This window comes from Pseudonaja textilis, chromosome 1 (assembly GCF_049901715.1).
Source record: "Pseudonaja textilis isolate UNSWEBS1 chromosome 1, rPseTex1.2, whole genome shotgun sequence".
In the NCBI taxonomy this organism is placed as follows: Eukaryota; Metazoa; Chordata; class Lepidosauria; order Squamata; family Elapidae; genus Pseudonaja; species Pseudonaja textilis.
The window spans coordinates 319850052-319875001 of NC_141990.1; the positions used below are offsets into that span (position 1 = coordinate 319850052).

The window sequence follows — 24950 nt, forward strand, 5'->3', positions numbered from 1 at the left end:
AGTCATCCATCATGCTCTCCAGCTGGAATTTTGTCCGGCAGAAACTTCAGTCACCTAGTTACTATCTTTGAAAAACTATTTATGGAATGCGCTTTCGGTTTTGCAAGCTGCTGCGCTGCTTCCCTCTCCCTTTCTGCCGGCAACTAGAAATATTTTATGAGTCGACAACTTTTTCTTCTTGCTGGCCGCGCAACGCGCCAGGGCGGCCGCCACAATTCGGGGGTGGCATTGCCCCACGTGCCTCGCACCAGCTTACTTCGGGGCCTCCCCTGCCAGGCCACCTGTGCCTCAACACCCGCCTTGGCTTGTAGCTGCGGTACCACCACGTTGCTCTCGCCTTCTGCTCCACTGCAGCCACGAATGAGCAAAACTGGGCCAGTGCTGGCAGGTATCTAAGGTGCAGGACCTGTGGGGCAACTCTGCCCCCAACCCACACCTCGCCTCGTGGCCACAGCACTGTGAACGATCGGATGAAACGGGCAGGCAGCCCAATTGTGCGGGATCTTAAGTAGGACTTCTTTTGGGAGGTAAGGCTTATATTAGGCGCACGCTTAAAAACATGCTAGGTCTTATTTTCAGGGTCGTTTTTAATTTGGGGGGGAAACGAGGTGTCTGCATTGAAGACAAGATACGTCGCTGTCAGGTGTGAAAGATCAATTCCGCACGCGAATTAAACTAATGTGATTGTTAAAAGGCAATAAATAGGTAGGTCCAGCTTAACTTCTGTCCCTAAGGGATCGGTCGTTGAGGACTTACCTGTTCCAGGTGCAAATCAATTATGTCCCTAAAAAAAGGTCTACGGAAGGTCAACCGAGGGGATTCTAAGCCGGTGAATCTTGTCCAGGCCAATGTTCCTCCACCTTTGCCAAGGGGAACGAAGCCTGGTTTCGTCCAACACAACGTGAACAAAATCGGTTTGGAGGCTGAGCGGCGGGGTAGGTACAGTCAGGTGTGAAAGTTCAGGTGCACAAGCGGCCGGGTAAGTGTTGCCAGGTGTAAACATTCAGACCCTCGAGTGAAAGTTCAATTAAACCGATTTATTGGTAAAATGCCTATGCACAGGAATTTTCTCAGCTCATGGTTAGCCCTTGCTTGGAATTAGATACGAGTCCAGGGAATACAAGGGAGACTGGACAGTTCGCACGTGGCTACGTAGGGATTCTAGGCCGCTACCTCTCTTGACCGACCCCCGTTTCTGCGACTCCTCCTGCAGTTTTGTTTTTCGTATTGGTTACTGGCTTGATACCTGCGCTTCGCTAACGAAACTTTGCTATGTGGTCAAGCTTAGATTTTGGGGAGGAAAATAAGGGGGGAAAACTCTGCCTCTGCCCACCAGCATCCATCAGTATTCCTCAGTATGAGTATTCATCAGTATGAGTGTGTGAGAGTGTTGAGGGCTGTTTGGAAAGTGAAACAGTATTTGCTGTGTGAGAGCAAGGAGACAGCAAGGAGCCTGGGCATGGCTTAGCTCAACTGTTCTGTACTTAAAGCTGCTTGGTGCTGCTGTGAAAGTAAAACTGAACCTCCTCTCCTCTGCTTGTGTTTTGCCTTTGGAAGAGATTTCTTTTCAGGTGTGGAGAGGGAGTCGAACTCCTTAGCATCAGAGCGTGTTAATAACAATAATATACAAAATACAAATGCTCTGATGGTCATTTTGAAAAATCCTTCTTTACTGAGCACCTAGAAGCCAAGAGGAACACACGTGACAAGTATCAAGTTTGTAGGCTTTACGGTTCTGGAGATTTTGTGATGATGCGTGAGGGGTGATTTGCTTTTATATATATATAGATGTTATTATAATATTGTATTGCATTGCATTGCATTGCATTGCATTGCATTGCATTGCAACGCAATGCAACGTAACATAACATAACGTAACGTAACATCATCAATTCTAGATCAACTTTGGATTCCCAGAGATAATCAATCAACTTTTCTAAGAGATTTGGAAGTCCTCTTACCTTTTTCTTCCACCCTCCGGCAGGTGCCCGTCGTGTAGCTCTGGCAGGTGTTTTTTTCTCTGGAGTGAAGTCCTACGTTAGGAGACACGGAATTGACACTGAAGCCCGCTCAGTTCCAAAATATTTCCACCACCCCGTCCCCAACATTAAAGACGGGCAGAGGAGAACATATAATAAGTAGTCTGTGAGTTATGACTGCGAAGGGGGCCAGATTTTTTTTTTTTTGCTGCTAAGAAGGTGGTGGTTAGGTGAGCTGCACCCGTATCTTCTATCTACACTTCCTCTCTCCTTCCCCAACCCCGCGTGCAGGTGGTTAGAATGCGGCATTGGAGGCTGATTCTGCCGGCTGCCAGCAGGTCGATCCTGCCCGGCTCAAAGTGGACTCAGCCTTCCGTCCTTGCAAGGGGGGGTAAAATGAGGACCCAGATTGTTGGGGGCAAGAGGCTGACTCTGTAAACCGCTTAGAGAGGGCTGTAAAAGCACTGTAAAGTGGTATATAAGTGCTGTTGCTAGTGCTATATTGTCATTTGTTTGGAGGTGCTGAATGGCTGATATTTCTTTTCCCTTCCTCCCTTCCTCCTTCCTCCCTATCCATCCTTCCTTCCCTCCTTCCTCCCTATCCATCCTTCCTTTCCTTTCCTTTCCTTTCCTTTCCTTTCCTTTCCTTTCCTTTCCTTTCCTTTCCCTTCCTTCCTCCTTTCCTTTCCTTTCCTTTTCCTTCCTTCCTTCCTTCCTTCCTTCCTCTTTCTCTCTCAGGAGTCCTGGTAGCACAATGATTAGAATGCAGCATTGGAGGCTGACTCTGCCCACTGCCAGGAGTTCGATCCTGACTGGCTCAAGGCGGACTCAGCCTTCCGTCCTTCCAAGCGGGGTAAAATGAGGACCCAGATCGTTGGCGGGCAAGAGGCTGACTCCGCAAACCGCTTAGAGAGGGCCACCAAGCGCTATAAAGCGGTATGTAAGTGTCTTAAGGGCTACTCCTGTTGCTCCACCTTCGCTAAAATAACTCCGCAGGTCGCACGTAAATACCTTCTACCCACACAAACCCGACCTGGTCACTGTATTTCTCCGATTCAGAAGAGCTTTCTGAGTTTTCCTCCTCCGTCGCAGAGGGGCTGGCTTGCTCAAGGTCACTTGAAGATTTCCTGGGTCGTTTCGCGACCGGCATCTAGAACAGGAGCGGGGGAATAAGATCAGACGGGGCATCAGAGACGGCCTAAGAGATGCGTTTCCTTTATTTATTAGATAACCTTGTCACTTTTTTTTTCTGTGAACACACCGGCCGCGCATTAAAGAACGGGACGGTGGCCTCAAGCCGGCGCCTTCACCTCAACAATTAGGAGGCTGCGATTTTGATCCTTAGGTAGAGGCGGATATTTCTCTTTCTGGGCACAAGGAGAATTTATCTGCTGAACAAAACTCTGCCTTGGTGACAGGAAAGGCATCTGGCCAGTAAGAACTTTGCCACCTCCATTCAGTTGGCCAGATTCTACCCCGCAAAAAAATTATGGGGTCGTTAAAAGAGGACGATGATGACTGGCCCGTATTCAAAAATGAAATTCTGAGAGTTGCTCTCAAAATACACACACAAATACAGGTAATCCTCAACTTACAACAGTTCATTTTAGTCACCAGTCGAAGTTACGACGACACCGGAAAAAAGCGACTTATGACCGTTTTTCACACTTATGGCCATTGCAGCATCCCCGTGATTTACACATTTGGATGCTTAAAACAACTGACTCATATTTACGACGGTTTTGGAGTCCTGGGGTCACATGATCCCTTTTTCCAACCTTCTGATCAGCAAAGTCAAGGGGGAAACCAGATTAATGACCGTGTTAGTAACTTAAAAGCTGCAGTGATTCACTTAACGGCCGAGGTCAGAAAATGGGACAAAACTCACTTCACCAATTTCTCTCTCAGCATAAACTTTCATAAGATAAAATAGCACAAACGTAAAATGACATAAATGTTGGGCTCAATTGTGTTCGTACCAGCTGGGCCTTCTACTCTGAGCAGAGCCCCAAGACAGAAATGCCAATTATTTGGCTATATTGGGTAGTCCTCAACTTACGACTGCAATGGAGCGCAAAATTTCCATGGCTAAGCCAGAGAGACGTTAAGGGAGTTTTGCCCCGCTGTATGACCTTTCTCCCACAGAATCCCTGCAGTTGTTAAGTGAGCAACACGGTTGGTTAAGGGAACCTGGTGTCAGGTTTCCAAGCTACGAAATCCATTTTAAAAAAAGCAAAGTCCGTCTTCCAAAACCATTTCTTTTATTTCGGAAAGCATCAAAATTGGCAAAGTCTGCGGTAATCCCGGATCTGACACCACTCAGAAATACCCCACATAATCTTGGAAGTTAGAAACAACCCCCAAAAAGTCACGTTCCCCAATAGAAGGAAATCAACGTTGCCTTTTGTCATCAATCTCCACCTCCAGGTCTCAGCAGGATCAGCTTTTGTTCCCACGGGAAGAAGAACCCACCTAGCCTAAACAACTCTATCTCTGCTCCTCCCACCTTAGGAATGTGGCAAGCCCAAAACCCTTCTCCCCCCCCCACCGCCATAACCAGCAAAGAGAAAGGAAGAAAAGGAATATATAAAAAGGCTAAATAAAATGGCTGCACGTATGTCCATTTTGGGCGTGACACCTGGCTTCCCCATAGACTTTGCTTGTCGGAAAGTCTCAAAAGCGGACCTCACGTGACCTCAGGACACTGCGACCGTCCTAAAGGCGAGTCGGTTGCCAAGCGTCCGAATTTCAATCCCGCGACCGTGGGGAGGTGGCAACGGTCGTAAGCGTGAGAAACGGCCCTCAGACGCTTTTTTCCCCCCCCCCGGTGGCGCTAAAACTTCGAACGGCCGCTAAACGGATAGTCGTTAAGTCGAGGTCTACCTGTATACGCCGGTCCAATCAGGATGGATTCGGCGTGGCGTACTTACTTCGCGTGTGGGAACCAGCTGGAGGCGAAGTGCGTCAGAAAGACATAATTAAAATCCCCCGGGACGGTCCCAAATAAATATTCCCACCACGGGAGTTTCAAAAAGGCATTGCAAAGCCCCAAAGCCAAGAGGCTGGGTGTTTTAGAAAATCCAGGAGCCATGGGGCTGAGCCAATCTCCAGGGGAAGGTATCCCAGAAAAGGCCATTCGGCAACCGGGGAGGCCTTACTTGGGCCTGGAGATGAGGCAGCTTCCGTGGGTCAAAGAAATCTCATTTTTCAAACGTTAACAGATGAGCAAAACCCTCTGGAAGGAGGAATTTCCCCACAAGGCCCAGGAGGTGAACCAAACAGGGCATTCAAGGTGATAAACCAGCATCTCGAATTGCACCCGGGGGCAAACTGTGTGGTTCTCCAAGCAGCAGAATTAAGCAGCTTTAAACTTCTTCTTCCTTCTACTTTAAATGACCCCGTAGTCTGGGCAATTGAATGGAGCTGACTGTTTACTGGCCAGAGGCCTTTCCTGTCTCCAGGGCGGAGTTTTGTTTGGCAGATATATTCTCATCGTGCTCAGAGAGAGAAATATCTGCCTCTACCTAGGATCGAACTCACAGCCTCCCGATTTGTGAGGTGAGAGCTCTGCCACTCTAGGCCACTGCGCCACTCAAGCAAGCTTTAAACTTGATGGTAAAAAATTACTATTGTTGTAACAGAATTGTTCAACTCTGGAGTATCCTTACCGGGGTTCAATGGTCTCAACTACTAACTTCCATGGTTTTAATTCTAATGTCACTTTTCTGGGCCTCACCCCATATTTAAGGGGGGGTGCGTACGTAACGGAGGTGATATTCAGCAGGTTCTGATTGGTTCTGGAGAACTTCTGGTGTAAATTCGGAGCAGTTGGGAGAACCGGCCAATCCCACTTCTGACTGGCCCTGCCTTCATCAATTCTCCGCCTCCCATTGAGTCCCAGCTGATCGGCTGGGTCTCCTTTGGTTGCCCTGCCCAGAAGAACGGAGCTGGAAAGCAGGTTATTAAGGTGGGGAGGGAAGGAGGATTTTGCAGTAACCTTCCTCTGCCGTGCCCACCAAGCCAGCCACGCGCACAGAACCGGTAGTAAAAAAAAAAAAATTGAATCCTATCACTGGTGTGTAAGTGCATTAATGTGCCTATGTCACTCAACCCAATATAGCGCAACCAACACAAGCCCTAAATAGAATTACACACTGCCCAACATCTAGAATAACTCAGAAACCACAAATAGACTACCACGATCAAGCGGAATTGGCCTAGCACGCTAGCCGATGAAAGCCCTCAAAACATCCCAGGCAGACCAAAAGATCCAGCAACCCCAGAATTTAAAGTTACTAACATGGTCATTTACAACAATGTTAAGGATTGCAACGGTCACTCTGTAGGACAAGCAAGCAGAAGGCATCCGTGAACACCAACGGGCAGTCAGAAGGCAGGACAAACCTTCTTTTCATTTTACAATCGATAGATTTAACCATAATTTTTTGATTGGAAAATGTGACCATCTAAGACCAGGCCAAGTTCCCAAAAAAATGCCAGGGGGATTTCTAGAAGCCTCGCGCTCTGACGAAATCAGCCATCAACGGACACGGAGACGTTAACGTCTATAGACTACGCAAGAGAGACAATCGACCAGTCGAAAAGGACATAAGAAGACTCCAGCATTTCTCCATCAGTAATTGGCAGGCAGATCGGCAGAGATTAACTCCTCGCATCCTGGACATAAACTGTTTCAACTCCTCTTCTCAAAATGATGCTGGAGAACTGGGGTCGCCAACCTTTTGGACCTCAGGGACCACCAAACTCATAATTTTAAATCCCGCGGACCAGGATTTGGGGATTTTCCTGGGAAAATCCCCCAAAAAGTCTGCAGGAAAATTCCCCACCCCGTTTTCCTACCGATCTATCATTCTTTATTTGGGATTGCAGGATACAGTCTCCAGCTCTGTTCTCAGGGGAGAAAGAGAGAGAGAGAGACTTTTGGCTTCATGCAAGGAAAGCAGCAGAAGCTGCAGAAGTCTTTCTTTCTTTCTCTCCCCCAAACTCCGCCAAAAATGAGTCTTTGTGAGACTTGCTGTGCCGGCACAGCCTCTCAGAGCAGGAGGCCTTGCAGGGTCCCAAAGACTCATTTCTGGCGGAGTTTGGGGGGAGAGAAAGAAAGACTTTGGCTGCTTTCCTTGCGTGCAGCCAAAAGCAGAAGAAAGAAGCGGAAGGAAGCAGCCCGGTGGCCAGGCCAGGCGTGTGGGGCGAGTTCGGCCTTTCCTCCCTCTCCTCCCCTACCTTGTGCTGCTCACAATGCAAGCCTTGTATTCCCGTGCAGCCTGGATTAATTGCTTTGTGGACAACATTTCTCTGCGGACCACCAAAATTTTCTCACTGACCACCAGTGGTCCCCAGCCCACTGGTTGGCAACCATTGCTGTAGAATCCTGCACACCAGAACAACTAGACACAAGGACAGTTTTTTTTTTCTCAAACGCCATCACTCTGCTAAACAAATAATTCCCTCAACACTGTCCAACTATTTACAAAATCTGCATGACTATTACTATTAACCTTCTCATCACTCCTTATCACCCATCCCATTTATGACTGTATGACTGTAACTTTGTCACTTGTATCCTTACGATTTATATGGACTGTTTCCTAGTACGATTTGATTGCTTATTGTACCTATCATTAAGTGTTGTACCTGATGATTCCTGACTCTTGACAAATGTAATCTTTTCTTTGATGTACACTGAGAGCATCTGCATCAAGACAAATTCCTTGTCTTTCAAAACACAATACACAAACATACATGACATAAAACATAAAAATCATCATTTCTGAAAGCTGCTTAATCCCGGGTTAAAACTCTTCGTACAGAAGCAAATTCAAAAATCATATTGATTAGTAAGAAATATAAGAAATGTAATCTGGATAATAGAATGAAAAGGAGAAATTGGGATAAGATATGAAGTTGAGCAGATAACGTAAATATACATATTACAATTAACATTTGGTACGTCCTACTGGTTTTTCCAGAAAGATCTTTTATGTTATTATGCCTTGATTGTCTGTGTGCTTTGTAAAGTTAATAAAATTTGTTTGTTTGTTTTTTAAAAAAAGACAAATTCCTTGGGTGTCCAATCACACTTGGCCAATAAAGAATTCTATTCTATTCTAACTTACAGTCAAGTAAGTGATGCCCCCATCAAAAAACTTCCAAAGAGCCATCAATAAACAGCCCAACCAAAGAACATCTAAGACCGCCCCAACCCATACAGGCAGGCAAGATGCCAGAATATAAACTGAGAGAAAACAGCACGCCTTACTAGTACTGATGATGTTACCTAGTTGGGTCTTGAAACGTCTGCAAGGATACAAGGAAGCGCAGACAGCACCAAGGACTCTTCCTGTCAACCCTGAGCTACCAATATTCTCCTTTAACACTTTTCCCCCCCATTTTGCTCATTTGAAATGGTCATTTTTGCTTGACAAAACAAAGCAAATGAACAGGAAGAATTACATGGGTGAACCGACTGGCACCCATAACTGCCTAATACCAACCTCCGGGACCAACTGAAGCTTCCAGCTAGGGCCGTCCCATGTACGGTAGTCTATCCAAGAGATGACCAAGGAGGGACAGAAAGTAAGATGCCTGCTTCCAGGGTGGAGACGAACGAAGGCCTAATACAAGTCCAGACCCCGACAAAAAAAAATTATTTCATAATTTTCATACTTATTGGGGAAGCACGGCTCCTCCCTTTAGAATTCAAAACGGACCTTCTCTGAATTTGGAAGGTTTTAAATACACCGAGCTGCAAGTTAGTCCTCAACTTACGACCGCAACTGGCATCGCTAAGCGATGTGAAGCGAGTCACCCGCAATTTGACGGCCTTTTTCGTCGCGGTTGTTCAAGCGAATCGCGCGGTTTGGAAACAAAACCCCCCGGTTCCTCCCGCTGACTTTAGCTTCTTCTTGGAAGCGGGCTGGGAAAAGTTGCAAAGAGCGATCATCATGCGACCTCGGGATGTTCCAATAATGGTTTACAAATCCACGAGGGACGCCGGATTTCGATCCCGTGACCGCGGGATACACCGCGACGGTCGTCAAGTGCGAGGCTGTAAATCGCTTTTTTTTCTTTTTTTCCCAGCGCCGTTTCCAACGGTCGTAAGCCGAGGACTACCCGTTCTTTTGCCTTGCCGGGGATCAAGCTCTTTGTTCATTCCCATCCAGACCGTACTAGCTCCCAAGTTCTCGACCCCAACTCAGGTTTGGCCTGGGGTCAAGAGGTAAAAAAAAAAAAAAAAAGCTCCGAATCGGCACCATCGGGAAAATGGCTCACTTTCGCGGCTAACGATTTCCTTTTCATGCTGCTGTGATCGCTTCCTTTGTCCGACTCTTCGCTCTCCGCTTTCTCCACCGTCATCCCTGCTCCGCCGGCACCTGCGGTTGGGGTCGGGCCTTCCTCTCCAGGGACGTCGCTTCCTCCTCCCCCGCCTCCGACGGGGTCGATGTCCCCAACTTCGCTGTCTGAGGAGCTCGGTGGCTATGAGGAGAGAAAGGGACAAAAAGAGAGTTAGTGACCGGAAAAGTAGCAACGGGAGGCGTCTGGACATCTCAAAGGAGGAATTCAGAGTCCAGATCCTGGCAAAGGAGAAGTAGATTCATGACAGCAGCTGGAAGTGTTGTGGAATGTTTTTCACACCTGGCCAATTCAAAGCGTGTGGGGCATCTACTCCTAGGATTCCTCAACCAGCATCTGTGGACTTTCAGAATTCTCCAACCAGCATGTATGACCTTCAACTCCCGGAATTCCTTGGCTAGGAAGTTCCCTTCAACTCCCAGAATTCTGTACCTGGGATGTTTGGACTTCAACTCCCAGAATTTCTTGGCTAGGAAGTTCCCTTCAACTCCCAGAATTCTGTACCTGGGATGTTTGGACTTCAACTCCCAGAATTCCTTGGCTAGGAAGTTCCCTTCAACTCCCAGAATTCTGTACCTAGGATGCCTGGACTTCAACTCCCAGAATTCCCTGGCTAGGAAGTTCCCTTCAACTCCCAGAATTCTGTACCTAGGATGCCTGGACTTCAACTCCCAGAATTCCCTGGCTAGGAAGTTCCCTTCAACTCCCAGAATTCTGTACCTGGGATGCCTGGACTTCAACTCCCAGAATTCCTTGGCTAGGAAGTTCCCTTCAACTCCCAGAATTCTGTACCTAGGATGCCTGGACTTCAACTCCCAGAATTCCCTGGCTAGGAAGTTCCCTTCAACTCCCAGAATTCTGTACCTGGGATGCCTGGACTTCAACTCCCAGAATTCCCTGGCTAGGAAGTTCCCTTCAACTCCCAGAATTCTGTACCTGGGATGTTTGGACTTCAACTCCCAGAGTTCCCTGGCTAGGAAGTTCCCTTCAACTCCCAGAATTCTGTACCTGGGATGCCTGGACTTCAACTCCCAGAGTTCCCTGGCTAGGAAGTTCCCTTCAACTCCCAGAATTCTGTACCTGGGATGTTTGGACTTCAACTCCCAGAGTTCCCTGGCTAGGAAGTTCCCTTCAACTCCCAGAATTCTGTACCTGGGATGCCTGGACTTCAACTCCCAGAATTCCCTGGCTAGGAAGTTCCCTTCAACTCCCAGAATTCTGTACCTGGGATGTTTGGACTTCAACTCCCAGAATTCCTTGGCTAGGAAGTTCCCTTCAACTCCCAGATTTCCCTAGCTAGGAAGTTCCCTTCAACTCCCAGAATTCTGTACCTGGGATGTTTGGACTTCAACTCCCAGAATTCCCCAGAATGTCCCACAGTCCAGCCCTTTGCTATACAGACCCTGCTGCAAAAACAGGCCACCTGAGGTCAAAACAGAGGTGCATCAGAAATGCATCCCGTCCGACTCACCGGAGGCGCACTGTAGCTGGCGTGAGGGTTGTTCTGGATTTCCCACAATCCTTCATTGAAACCTTTCCGTTTGTTGGGCTTCCCGTATTTGTCCTTGTACTTCTCGTAAGGGAAGAGGTCCTTGGGCCCCAAAAACGCCCTGCGGGATACGGACAAGAGCGAAGAAGAAACGGAAAGGTTTGGAGAGAAAGGGACGGGTCACCCCAGACGGCTTAGGCCGCCGACGCACCCAACAGAACCTCCCAAAGTTGGCGAACTTACGTCTCGTGGGTTCCGAAAAAGAATATAGGGTACTTGTTAGGAGGAGGCTTCACGGCCCCATCAATGATGTCGTCGATCTGAAAAGAAGACGGAGACTAAAGTCAATAAAAATCGGAGCGGGGAATGAAAGACCGGCCAAAATTCAAGCAGGAACCAGCCCAGGATCATGGCTAATGGTGTCACGCAAGAATCACACCGGTTCTGTATCCGCCTGAGAGCTGAAAAGGGAAATGGACGCTAAGCAGGTAAGTCCTTGCTTCACAACGATAACTGGGACCGGAAACTCTTTGACGACCTTCTCAGCTGGCTTCTGACCACACTTGGAATACTGCATCCAGTTACGGTCGCCATCGTATAAAAGAGATATTGAGACAGACAGACAGGCAGGCAGACGTGATGTCCCGGGGCATGACACAAAAATAACCAAGTCACAAAAATGGGGAAAAAAGTCCCTTTAATGCCTCCAACTTGGCCCCAATGTCCAATTCTCCTCAGCAGGAGATCAAACTCTTAAAGAAAACAGTTGACAGGGGGAGCAAATGCAGTCCGAACCCAAAGTAAAGATAATTAGAAATAAAAAAACCCAACACACCACACTGAAGGAATTACTACGGCAGGCAAGGATGATTAATTGCAGGCTTCTACCAGATAATGCAGCAACCACAGTTGGGAGGAAGCCAGAACACAGATAAGCTCTGACAAGAATGCACGCTTTGCTTCCTCCAGCACTTTTGGTCCTTTTAACCAGTCCTCCCAGCTGCAGCCCATGAAGGGGATCAGGGCCCCTTCCTCCCCCCGTAGGCCACGCCACTCACGTTGCTCCCTTCTCGTTTCCTCCCTTGCGTGCCCTAGGATGAAGAGGGGGTGGGCCTGGGTCTTCCTCTGAATGCCCATCCGACTACCTGCCTGCGACCTAGTCACAACTGGGCCGCACCAATGGGCAACTGGGGGGTGCACAGTCCCATTCGCACACTCTTGTGAGCACTCTTGGCCGCACTCGTGCAACGGGTGCTCGCACACGTGCCTGCCCCTCCCACACAACCAACTCCTCTTACCCCTCTCCCCCCCCCACTCTGGGCCGCCAACCTGGAAAAGTTGGGGAACCCTGCCTTAGAAATAAACCTTCTTTGGGATGAGTCACGTCTGACAGCAGTTCCTGTATCCGGTTATAATTCTCCAAGGCGGGAATCGCTAACGCCGAAATGTGTTTCTTTACAGGATGCACAGATTAAGAGCGGGCTTGCCAGGGCAGGAATACAAAGGAATAATTCCAGAGCTCCTGTCGCACCGTTTAGTTCAGGCTTGTCCAACCCGCGGCCCAGGGGCCGCATGCGGCCCAGGTTGCCTCGTAATGCGGCCCAGTGCCCACCCCAACCTTCGTGCCAGAGCCAGCGAGGAGGAGGAGGAGAGGCAGGCGCGAGGCGGGGCGAGGCAAGCGACAGGCCAAGCAGCAACAGAAAAAGCAGGCGCCATCAGAGCGCCACCTCCTGCTGTTGCTGCCGCCGCTTCTGCCCCTGCTGCTGCTTCTGCCCGCGCCGCTTCTGCCTTCCAGTCCTGCCTCATCCAGCCGGGCCATTTGCAGGAGGAGAGGTAGGCGCGAGGCAGGCGAGCTTTCTCCCCCCAAAATTTGGCCGGAAAATAAACCGTGATAGAAAATAAATAATTTTTAATAAATAATAAATGCATCTCACTAACTTCATTTCCAAATAAATTTAATATGTTAACTATGTTTTCTATGGTTTTTTTGGGGATGATCGGGTATTGTTACTGTTATTTTATTTTATGTGCGGCCCAAACCAAATTTTCATCTTCTAATGTGGCCCAGGGAAGGTGAAAGGTTGGACACCCCTGGTTTAGTTTATGCAAGTAAATGATCAAATGCAGGAACCAGCAGGGGTGGGAGATTCAGCGGGTCTGGATCGGTTTGGATGAACCAGCTGTTCAATTTGTATCTGGTTCGCCGAATTGGTCGTTGAGCCGACCGGCTGGCCCCTCCCCGGCGTCTCCACGCAGCCTATTTGGGATGCAGGAAAGCGCAGTCTGGAGGGAGACTCTGGGAGGGTAGAAAATGGGCCTTCTAGAAGTTTCCAAAGTGCAGAAAACAGGCCTGTTTCCGGCTTTCGGAGAGCCTCCGGCGCTTGCGGGAGGCCGTTTTGGCCCTCCCAGAGGCCCGAGGGAAGCCTCTGGACTCTGGGGAAGGTGAAAAACGGCCCTCCTGGGAGTTCTGGTAGGCCACGCCCACCATGGCCACGCCCACCCAGCAACCAGGCAGAGACCTGGTGGCTGGGATTTGTGAATCCCTTCCGTGGGGAAACAGCAACTGGGGATACCATGTAACTCAGAGGAGTCCCCAAACTTGGCAACTTTTTAAGACTTGTGGACTTCAACTCCCAGAATCCTCCAGCCAGGAAAATTCTGGGAGTTGGAAGTCCACAAGTCTTCAAGTTGCCAAGTTTGGAGACCTCGGCCATAACCGCGCGCCAATTTCCGAGGCAATTTAACAGCAAGCGTGCAAAGTTTGCAAGAATGGCACTCAGCTCGATGGAGGAGGAAGGTATTCTCCAAGCCTAATCACAGGCAGTCCTCAACTTATGACCACAATCGGGACCAGAATCTTGGTTGCTAAGCAAAGCAGCCGTTCAGTGAGTTGCGCCTGACTGTAGGACCATTTTTTGGGGTCATGGTTGTTAAATGAATCCCTTAAGTGAGCAGCACAGTTGTAAAGTGAATCTGCTTGCCAGAAGGGGTCCCGACGTGGCCCAGGGACGCTGCAACGATCATAGGAGTCACTTGCTAAGTGGCTCTTGATCATGTGACTACAGGAATGCTACAATGGCCGTTAAGGGTGAAAATCGGTCCCCTTTTTTCCCCTCCTTGGTTCCAGGTTGCTTCTCTCTCCTTGACGTGTTTTCATCCGTTGCTTCTTGTCCTGCCCTCAGGGGCTTTGGAGACTAGACTGACCCCTTCCTCTTCTTTGGGGCAGCCCCTCAAGGAACATGCGCCCGCCCCGCCCTGCGGCAATGTAAATTTAGCCTGCAAACAGCAGCAGATACCCAACGATCAGCTGGCTGGTGCGAGGCATGCGCGGCGGCTCTCTTCTGAGCAATGGCTTGCGTGCTGGCAGACTAGATTCGCCATCACGGGCACAGGTGGTACCTGGCTCAATAGTGTTGTAGTCACTTGGAGTCCTAGTGGAAAATCATTTAAATATGAGCCAGCCGTGTGCTGTAGCTGTTCTGACCAAGGCTTCCCCGGACGGTAACCATCGCACGCTGTTCCCAAGATCCTTTTGGTTTGTATTTCAGTGGCTGTGAATTCTATGTATTCACAGCCGGTAAATGAGTCCCAAACAGTTTGTGAAGAGACCAGCAGAAGTTCTGCCACAGTCCTTCGGGATAAGGCTGATAAGCACCCACCTTTATCTCCCTAAATGGCTCAATTGCCGATTGGCTGTACACAAGGCCATATGGAGCACAAGTCAACAACACGGAGCTTCAGACTTTAAACCGACCCGAATGAAGAAAGTTGCTTCCTGCAAAGGCCCCTGTCCCTTTGCTCCTCCTTTATGTCTTATGGGAGGGGCCAATCACCTCCAAGCCTTAATCCCGAGTTGCCCCTTTTGTCTCAACTGTTCTTGCCTTCTGGCAGCTCTGCGCAAGCGCGCACTGGGAACAGGCTCCCCCCGTTCCTCTGCCTCGCTGCTGCCAGACTCCGGGGGCTCCGGAGTCGGCGCGTAAGTCTCCAATGGCCCTGGCCTCATCTCTGTGTCGGACGCAGATCCCTCATCTGAGTCCTCCCTAGACTCCAGGACTGGCCCATGCTCCTCCCCACTGTCCAACTCTGCTGTCCGCTCCGCTCCCCCACGCCCCCGGCGGACTAAAACAGCAGCTTCCCAAAAAGCCAACGCAATCCTAGGCTGCATCAACAGAGGGATAGAATCAAGATCGCGAGAAGTGTTACTATCACTTTATAAGGCCTTGGTTAGGCCACACTTGGAATCCTGCATCTGGTTTTAATCTCCACCATGTCAAAAAGATGTTGAGACTTTCGAAAGGGTACAGAGAAGAGCAACCAAGAGGATTAGAGGACCGGAGGCTAAAACAGACGAAGAACGGTTGCTGGAATTGTGTATATCTAGTTGAATGAAAAGAAGGAGCAGGGGTGACATGATGGCAGTGTTTCAATATCTCAGGGGCTGCCACAAAGAAGAGGGGGTTAAACTATTCTTCAAAACACCTAAAAACAGGGGGGGAAAGCAATAGATGGAGACTCATCAGAGAGAAAAGCAACCTAGAACTTAGGAGGAATTTCCTGAGAGTGAGAACAATTAATCACTGGGGAAACTTGCCTCCAGAAGCTGTAAAATGCTCCAACACTGGAAGTTTTTAAGAAGAGATTGGACAACCATTGGCCTGAAATGGGATCGGGTATCTCACTTGAGGAGGGGGGTTGGACTAGAAGACCTCCAAGGTCTCTTTCAACTCTGTCATTCCTTATTCTATTAAAACAGTTATCATGTCACCCCAATCCTTCTTTTCTCATGCGTTGCTCTCAGTTTGGGTTGATCCGAGGCTGAAACGCTTCCAAAATCAGACTCAGAATTCAAGAGTTGCCTGCCTTAAAAATGGAATTTAGTTCTTTATTGTCATTGTACGTATATACACAGTGTACGTACAACGAAATTCACCTAAGACCCAGAGACCAGACTCAACAGGCAGACACACACACACACACGTGATAATCCCAAGAAACACCTCCCTACCCGCCAAAATTCCCTGCCTCCTAAAAACACAGAAAGCTGGAAAAGTTTCAAATTTGAAGACGGGGACATTGCCAAAAACGTGCGCGGCTGAGCTTCAGAAATCACTTGCAATTTCTGACTGAAGGGAAACGTCCCCATCCTGGGTTCACCCATCAGAGACAGAGCTGTCCAAAAAAAAACAACTCAAGATGGTCAAGTCATAACTGACAAATTGGGCCTGTAGTTTAAAAAACCCTCCCAACATAGCAACGCCAGAGTGTCTTGATTTTAAGGGAAGTCAGAATTGAACAAAGCCTAATAAATATTCTGAACTAGCTGGATACCCGTGCTTCGCTATGAAACTATCTGATCGGTCAGTTTTTTGGGAGGAAAATAAGGTGGGGGTGGAATTGTGCCTCTGCCTACCAGCATCCATCAGTATTCATCTGGCTAGCGTCCTGTCAGTGTGAGAGAGAGTTGAGGGCTGTTTGGAAAGTGAAACGGTATTTGCTGTGCAAGCAAGGAGACAGCAAGGAGCCTGGGCGTGGCTTAGCTCAACTATTCTGTACTGAAGATGCTTGGTGCTGTGAAACTGAAACTGAAACTCCTCTCCTCTGCTTGTATTTTGCATTTGGAACAAATTTTTTTTAGGTGGGGAGGGGGAGTAGAACTCCTTAGCATCAGAGCGTGTTAATAATCATAATATAGGAAATACTCTAAATGTTCTTATGGTCCTTTCGAAAAATCCTTTCTTAGTGAGCTCCTAGAAGCCAAGAGGAACAGACACGCCAAATGTCAAGTTTGTAGGCTTTACAGTTCTGGAGATTTTGTAATGATGTCTGAGGGGTATTTCGCTTTTATATATTAATTATATTATTATATTATATTATATTATGTTATGTTATATTATCTTATGTTATATTATGTTATTATATAACATTATATATTATATTATATTATAAATATACTTATAATAATAGATTATAAAAAAAAAACAAAAAACCCTCAAAAGTGACCTTTTAAATAAATTCACAGCAATGATAATAAGGGGCAAGCAGTTTGAAGCCTATTCAGGTAGTCCTTGTCTTACGACCAGAATGGAGCCCTAAATGTCTGTTGTGGAGAAATTGGTTGAGTTTTGCCTCATTGTACAGCCTTTCCTGCCACAATTATTCCGTGAATGGCTGAAGTTGTTAAGTTAGGCACACCGTCTTTAAGCGGATCTGGCTTCCCCCTTGACTTGTCAGGTCGCCAAAGGGGATCAACGGTCCTAAGTATGAGCCAGCGGCCAAAAGCGCCTGAACTTTGATCCCACGTTACAAAGGTCACAACTATGAAACATTGTCGTCAGTCCCTTTTGTCAGGGGGGTGGTTGTAACTTTGAAGGGTCAGGAAATGAACTGTTGTAAGCCGAGGACTGGCTGTACAGCCAAGTCCTTGGTCCTCTGTGAGCTTAGTGGTTTTCTGGCAGAAAACGTTTCATTATCCATCTAGGTTACAACATCCATGCCGCATATCACATTGTTACCATATCACGTTACCTGGTTTTGGATAATGAAACTCCTGCCAGAAGACAGCCAAGCTCAGGGCCTCGTTTCAGCTCTGAGATACACATATTTTCCTTTATCGGAGTCTAATTTGGGGCAGCCTTAAACACCCCCAAAATAAATCCACAGCACAAAAAAAGAAGTTGATAGACACTCTGGACAGGTGGGAATTTCTAAAGATGATCATCTGAAGTATACATTAAAAGGAGGTCTTGAAAAAGGGGGGGGAGAAAAAGCGAGGGGGGGGGAGGAATATGCCATAACAAGTACTTAGTCAAGATCAGAATCCAATATTTGAGGGGCTGCCCCAGAGAGGAGGAGGGGGGTCAAGCTATTTTCCAAGGTACCCGAACGCCAGACAAGGAATAATGGATGGAAACTGATCCAGGAGAGATTCAACCTGGAAATAAGGAGAAATTTTCTGACAGTGAGAACCATCCACCCACAGAACAGAAGTTGCCTTCAGAAGTTGAGGGAGCATCATAACTTGAGACTTTCAAGAAGAGACTGGACTGCCCTCTGTCAGAAATGGTGTAGGGTCTCCTGCTTGGGCAGGGGGTTGGACTAGATGACCTACCAAGTCCCGTCCAACTCTGTTAAAATCTGATTTCACAGCTCTGTCGATCTGTGAAATCAGAACGGCTAAGAGTCCATTCCCAAAAAGAGCAACACCAAAGAGGAAGCCTGAACTGTGGGCGAATATCATGAAAGGGGAAAAAAAAAACAGGTTGAGCAGAAAAAATATCAATGAATGAATGAATGAATTCTTTCATTGGTCAAGCCTGATTGGACACACGAAGAATTTGTCTTCGGTGCAAATGCTCTCAGTGTCCATAAAAGAAAAGAGACATTCGTCAAGAGTCAAGAATCATCAGATACAACACTTAATAAAAGTTATAGCGTACAAAAAAGCAAACACATCCTACTCATCAAGGTATTGCAAGGATACGGGTAGTCCTTGACTTACAAACAGTTCATTTAGTGACTGTTACAATGGCAATGAGAAATGTGACTTATGACTGTTTTTTTAATAGTTACGACCTTTGAAGCATTTCCCTGTGATCGTGCCATTAAAATTCAGATTCTTGGCAACTGGTTCCTATTTATGACCGTTGCCATATCTTGGGATCATTTTCATTTATTTTTTTGCAACCTTCCCTCAAATGGGAAAACCAGATTCACTTAACAACCAGGTTTGCTGACTCATCAGCTGCAGCGATTCGCTGGACAACGGCGGCGAGAAAGTTGGTTCAAATGGAGCGAAATTCATCTCACAAATTTCTCCCGTGACGAACGGAGGTGTTGGGCTCCATCGCGGTCGCAAGTCGAGGACCGGCACAGTGTTGAGGGCACGAAGGTGGGTGGACTTCCAATTTCCAGAACTGAAACCCAGTTTCAATTCAAAACTCAAAGCTGGCTGCTGGGGAATGAATTCTGGGAATTGTTAAGTCTGCCCATCTTCAAGCGATCACATCGGGTTTGAAAAACGCTGGCCCAGCACTTGAAAAATCCCAGGAGAAAGTGGCGCCGGGTAACTGGAGAAGAGCAAATAAAATAGAATAGCAGAGTTGGAGGGGGCCTTGGAGGTCTTCTAGTCCAACCCCATTTAGGCATGAAACCTTACACCACCACTTCAGACAAATGGTTCTCCAACCTCTTTTTAAAAACTTCCAGTGTCGGAGCATTCATAACTTCGTACTACTGGTTGTTCTGTCAGAAAATTTCTTAGTTCTAAGTTGCTTCTCTCCTTGATTAGTTTCCATCCATTGTTTCTTGTCCTGCCTTCAGGTGCTTTGGAGAATAGCTTGACTCCCTCTTCTTTGGGGCAGCCCCTGAGATACTGGAAGACCGCTATCACGTCTCCCCAGGTTCTTCTTTTCATTAAAACTAGACATACCCAGTTCCTGCAACCGTTCTTCATACGTTTTAGTCTCCAGTCCCCTCATCATATGAAAAAGTAAAATGTTGAGTTTTGACGTTAATGCCTTATTTTACTGCAACAGAGGGAGTCGGAAGTCAAAGCCTTCCCTCACCCTTCCAATTTCTCTCTTCTCCTTTCCCTCCCTTCTGTGTCCTACTATTTGCTTTTGTATTTTTTTGTATTTTATACTATAAACAAATTTTTAAAAACACCACAAATTACTGGAAGACTGCTATCGTGTCTCCCTAGTCCTTCTTTTCATTAAACTAGACATGCCCAATTCCTGCAACCGTTCATCGTATGTTTTAGCCTCCAGTCCCCTAATCATCATCGTTGCTCTTCTCTGCACTCTTTCTAGAGTCTCAACATCTTTTTTTACAACCTGGTGACCAAAACTGAATTCAAATATTCCATGTGTGGCCTTTCCAAGGCTTTATAAAGCAGTATCAACACTTCAGGTGATCTTGATCCTCTGTTGATGCAGCCTAGAACTGTGTTGGCTTTTTTGGCAGCTGCCACATACGGCTGGCTCCTATTTAAATGGTTGTCCACTAGGACTCCAAGATTCCTCTCTGAGTTACTACTATGGAGCAAAGTACCACTTATACTATATTGTCCTTATTTTCCAAAAAAAGGATGAAAGGGCGGAAAAAAACCCAGAGAACTAGCTGACAAAGATCCTCAAGGAAATTCCAGAGCAGAAATCCTCATCATGACCCCCCAAGCCAGCCCAAATTTCTAAGAATTACTCTCTCTCTCTCTCTCTCTCTCTCTCTCTCTCTCTCTCTCTCTCTCCAGCAATCCAATTCACTTCCTTCATACTCAGGGAAAGGCTGTAAACCGGCAAAGTAAATTTAGCCTGCAAACGGAGCATTTGACGGGAGGATTAGCAGACTAATTAATGGAGCGGATGGCTTGAAGTTAAAGCCAGGAAGTAATTGTCAGGAAAACGTGTGTTTAAAGGATGCTCAACTAAACCGAGAGAGGTAGCAAGCAGAGCCACCCACAAAGGACAGGTTCTGGGTGCAGGAAAGAGAGCGCTGAATGTATGACAAGGTGTGTCAGATGAGTTTAATTTAAAATAGCGGTGATGGTACCCATCAATCGATCAATTAATCCGCGGAACAATTTGCCTCCAGAAATTGTGGGTGCTTCGGGAGAATTTTTTAAAAGTTGTTTAGGAGATTGGACAACCATTGGGTCTTGCTGCTTGACCAATGGGTTGGACTAGAAGACCTCCAAGGTCCCATTCAACTGTTATTCTGTATTCTGAATACTAGCCTAAGGCTGTTCGCAATGCAACTTCTTATACAAACGTCAAAAGGACTTAAAACACGGTGGGGTCGTTGGTGCTCTCTGGGCTTCGTGGTTTTCTTTGCAGACGTTTCATTACCCAACTAGGGGACATCATCAGTGGTAGGAGGAGTGGGAATTTAAAATGAGCAAACTTAAAATAATAACCAGCCTACAGGGCCAAATTTATACCAAACTGGGGATGCAAGAAGACAGAATTATTTTCCTAATGCTATTTCTTCCTCGATGCCTATCCCATCAAATGGCAAATATTTAAACTCAGAAAACTATAGTTATTTCAGGGACAGATATGCTAATTTATTTATTGCTTTCATTACCGTATTGATTATGTGGCTTAAGACTTTGAAGAGAGAAATGGGGCAGACACAAGTATGGATGTGCATTTAAACTCACACCTGTGAAAATCTCATGGAATGTGACAGCAGGGATAATTGTCAATAAAACCCAAGCACAAAATCTTGATTAGAAACAGGGAAATCCTTCCTACAGCTCAAGTGATGGCTAACAGAGGAGTCCAGCAGATAAAAACAATTTTTTTTAAAAAAAAATCCTTTTGCAGCTTCCTTTCTTCAGCCAAAGAACAGAATAGCTAAGTTGGCTTGTTGTCCTTCTTTGGCACAGAGGACACATTAAAACAGATAAACAGATTGCACATCCATTTGTCCAGAATCGTGCAGGGTCTCCTGCTTCAGCAGGGGTCAGCCTAGAAGACCTCCAAGGTCCCTTCAGATATAACTGCCAGAAGACTGCCAGAGCTAAAAGTTTCCCCAAGCCCTCAAGCCTAGCTCCTCTGGATTAAATCATGGAGTAATGCAACAGAAACTCAACAAGTCTTTGATAAGAAGACCATGGACTATGCTACCCATGGACACATAGGCAGGTAACTCTTCCACACTCAAGTAGGAGGAGCCCTTGGGGTTTTGTGAAGGTCAACATTGGCCTGACGCTTGGGCCAGAAGGAGCCTGCAGCTATTATTTAGTGTTGGACATCATATATATTCTAAGAACATAAAACAGAGTTGGAAGGGAGCTTAAGAGATCATCCATCCAACCACCTGCTCAGACAGGAAACCCCGTACTATTTCAGACAAATGTTGTCCAATCTCTTCTTAAAAATTTCCAGTGTTGGATCACTCACACCTTCTGAAGGCAAGTTGTTCCACTGGTTAATTGTTCTAACCGTTAGGAAATTCCTCCTTAGTTCTAGGTTGCTTCTCTCCTTGATTAGTTTCCACCCATTGCTTCTTGTCCTGCCCTCAGGGGCTTTGGAGAATAGATTGACTCCCTCTTCTCTGGGGCAACCTCTCAAATATTGGACCACTGCTATCATGTCTCCCCTAGGCCTTCTTTTCATTAAATGGGACATATGCTGTCTGTATACACATACACATATATTGTATGTATTCTGTGTGCGCGTGCGTCTATGCAGTATACGATATAAAGTCTACCGTTCTAATCCTGGCTTTCTTATTGTACAGGTAAGTCAAGATGGCACACATAAATACTCCTTTTATTTTTTCCGCATAACAATCCCGCGAGGTATACTGGGACGACAGAGAGGAACTGATCCAAAGTCACCCAGCTGCTTTTGATGCCAAGATGGAACCAGAACTCACCATTTCCTGGTGATTGGTTCAAATCCCGCCCCCCCAGTTGCTTTTGTGTCTAAGGCAGGACTAGAACTCACCGTCTCCCGATGATTGACCCAAACCACCCAGTTGGATTTCATGCCTAAGCCGGAACTAGAACTCACCGTCTCCAGGGTCTTAATTGCTACCCCAAATGGGATTTAATGCACATACCTACAGGTAGACCTTGACTTAAGACCACAACCCTAGTCCAAAATTTCTGCTGTTAAGTGAGACATTTGTTAAGTGAGTTTTAACATTTTAGGACATTTCTTGACCTTGTTAAGAGAATCACTACGGTTAATAAGTTAGTAACCCTGTACACACATATAAAGGACTCACCTGTTCACGCATATAAACATCTCTCTCTCTCTCTGTATGTATATATATATATATATATATGTTTTCTGAGGTTCTCGCGGGTATTTGTATGTGGATCTTTGGTTGTTCGGGTTTTCGAATCTTACGCGGGAGAAAACCCGAACAACCAAAGATCCACATACAAATACCTGCGAGAACCTCAGAAAACATATATATATATATATATATGTGTGTGTGTGTGTGTGCGCGCGCACATGCACTTTATAGGTGGTTTGCATATATACACACATACATATACACCCACCCACACACATATATGCAAACCATCTATAAACCACACAAGCATGCACACAATGGCAGGGACCGGTCGAAGAGGTGTTTTGCAGCTATAGAAGAGCAAGCAACCGTATCCTGCACCTGCATGCATACCCACGGGGCGGAGGGGGTGGGTGGGTGGCGGCTTTTTTTTTGTTTTTGTTTCTTTATCCTTACACGAAAACAAGACCCAGATTGCACGCCGAAAGGATGCAGGGGTGCATTTGCACGACTTCCCCGTTGCACTCAACCCCCCCCCCGCACTGAAATGTGCATGCTAAGGTAGGGGAATTTGCAGGAGAGCCCTGCAGATTTGCAAAAGGTTTGCAAAAGGTTTGCAAAGGAAAAGGGGTTGCAAAGGGGGGAGGACCCCACACACACACTCACCCCCCCTCCCCTCCTGCTGCCAAGCCTCCTGAGCCCACAGGATGAGCCCCCCCCACCATAGAGCAGAGGGAGGGCTCCCTGCCCCCTCCCCGTGATGGAGTCACGTGGAGGGTGAGCTCCGAGGGAGGCGGGGGAGCCGCCCCCCGCCACGAGGGAGGGAGGGGGGAGGGCGCGGTTGCTAGGCGACGGCTCTTCTCGTGCCGCCCCCACCCCTCCCGCCCGCCCCTCCTCCCCCTCCCGCCCGTCCGTCCCCCCCTCGCGGCTTTCTCACATACCCGGGCCGGCCAGTGCGGGTAGCCTTTCATCTTGGCGAACACCAAGTCTCCGGCTTTGAAGCCGTGCGGCATCGCGGCGACGGGCGAGCAGGCCCCGGCCAGGCCTCAGGCTTCGCCAGGCAACCGGGGAGGGGCGTGGCCGCCGGCCTGTAAGGGGAAGGAAGGCGGGACACGCGCTTGGCGGCGCCTCATTGGCCCGCCCCGGTGTCGTTTCGACGCCGACGCCGCCCGGCTGAGGCGGATGATTGGCCGGCGGGGTGGCGGCACGCGCGCCTCGCGCTTTCCCCTCCCCCCCGATTGCCGACCAATCGGAGGCCGCGTAGGGGAAGGAAAGAAGGAGGGGGTTTGGGAGCAGCTGCGGGGAGCGAAGACGGGATTGGCTAGAAGAGGCGGGGGAGAGCAAAGGGCGGGGCTTAAGGAGGGATAGAGGGGGCGGGGCGTCTTGGGAGGAACTCTGCACATGCTTAGAAGCTTTGTTTTTGCAAGGGGCTTTTTTTTCAACCGCAATAAAATCTACAGGTGGTCCCCAATTTACAACAGCTTGTTTAGTGACTGCTCCAAGTAGAAAAAGTGGCTTTTGACCATTTTTTCACACTTAGCAACCGTTGCAGCATCCCATTGGATCACATGATCGAAATTTGGAGGCTTGGCCACTGACTCACATTTATGACGGTCACATGATCCCCTTTCGGGATCTTCTGACAAGCCAAGTCAAGGGGGAAGCCAGATTCACTTAACAACCGTGTTACAGTGATTCACTTAACAACAAGTCATAAAATGGGGGCAAAGCTCACTTAACAACACTTAGCAGCATAAACTCTGGGCTCCGTTGTGGTCGTAAATTGAGGACTAGTTGTGTCTGAGCGACTGCTAAAAGTTGACCCAAACCTTATGGCACACAGTCATTTGTAAAGAACGGGTGTATGATCTCATGTGGGCAGGAGGGCAATCATCTCCCCCTTGGGCACAACACCCCTGCAAGGGAGGCCAGTCTGAGAAGTCTACCCTTTCTGCCCCAAGTGGGGCGTGTAGGCCTTGCCTTCCCCAACCTGATAGCTTCAGCAAGAGTGGATCCTATCTCCTCTAGTGCTTAAATTGAGTCTGGCAGAGGATTATGTGAGGTGTAGTCCAACCTCCAGGTAATAGAATAGAATAGAATTCTTTATTGGCCAAGTGTGATTGCACACATAAGGAATTTGTCTTTGGTGCATATGCTCTCAGGAAAAAACGAAAGGAAAAAAAATACATTCATTAAGAATCATAAGATACAATACTTAGTGATAGTCATAGGTTACTAATAAGCAATCAAAGCATACTAGGAAACAAAACAATATAAAGTATAAAGATACAAGCAACGGTTATAGTCATAAGTGGGAAGAGATAGATACTAGGAAGGATGAGAAGAAGAATAGGAATAGG

The 24950-nt window shown here is 47.5% G+C and overlaps 1 protein-coding gene across 2 annotated transcripts in view; it reads right to left on the minus strand.

Moving 5' to 3' along the window:
• HDGFL2 (HDGF like 2) overlaps positions 1-23692 on the minus strand; it is a 42603-nt gene extending 18911 nt beyond the window's left edge. Inside the window, exons 1-6 of one of the 2 annotated variants that reach the window (XM_026720360.2) lie at positions 23532-23692; positions 11083-11159; positions 10822-10960; positions 9270-9473; positions 3013-3129; positions 1962-2033 (exon numbers count right to left, since the gene is read on the minus strand). In XM_026720360.2, the coding sequence (XP_026576145.1) occupies positions 1962-2033; positions 3013-3129; positions 9270-9473; positions 10822-10960; positions 11083-11159; positions 23532-23603 (681 nt within the window). In that variant the 5' untranslated portion in view covers positions 23604-23692. The remainder of the gene's footprint in view (positions 1-1961; positions 2034-3012; positions 3130-9269; positions 9474-10821; positions 10961-11082; positions 11160-23531) is intronic. The other variant, XM_026720359.2, reaches the window with a different exon arrangement.
• Positions 23693-24950: the final 1258 nt, after the last annotated feature.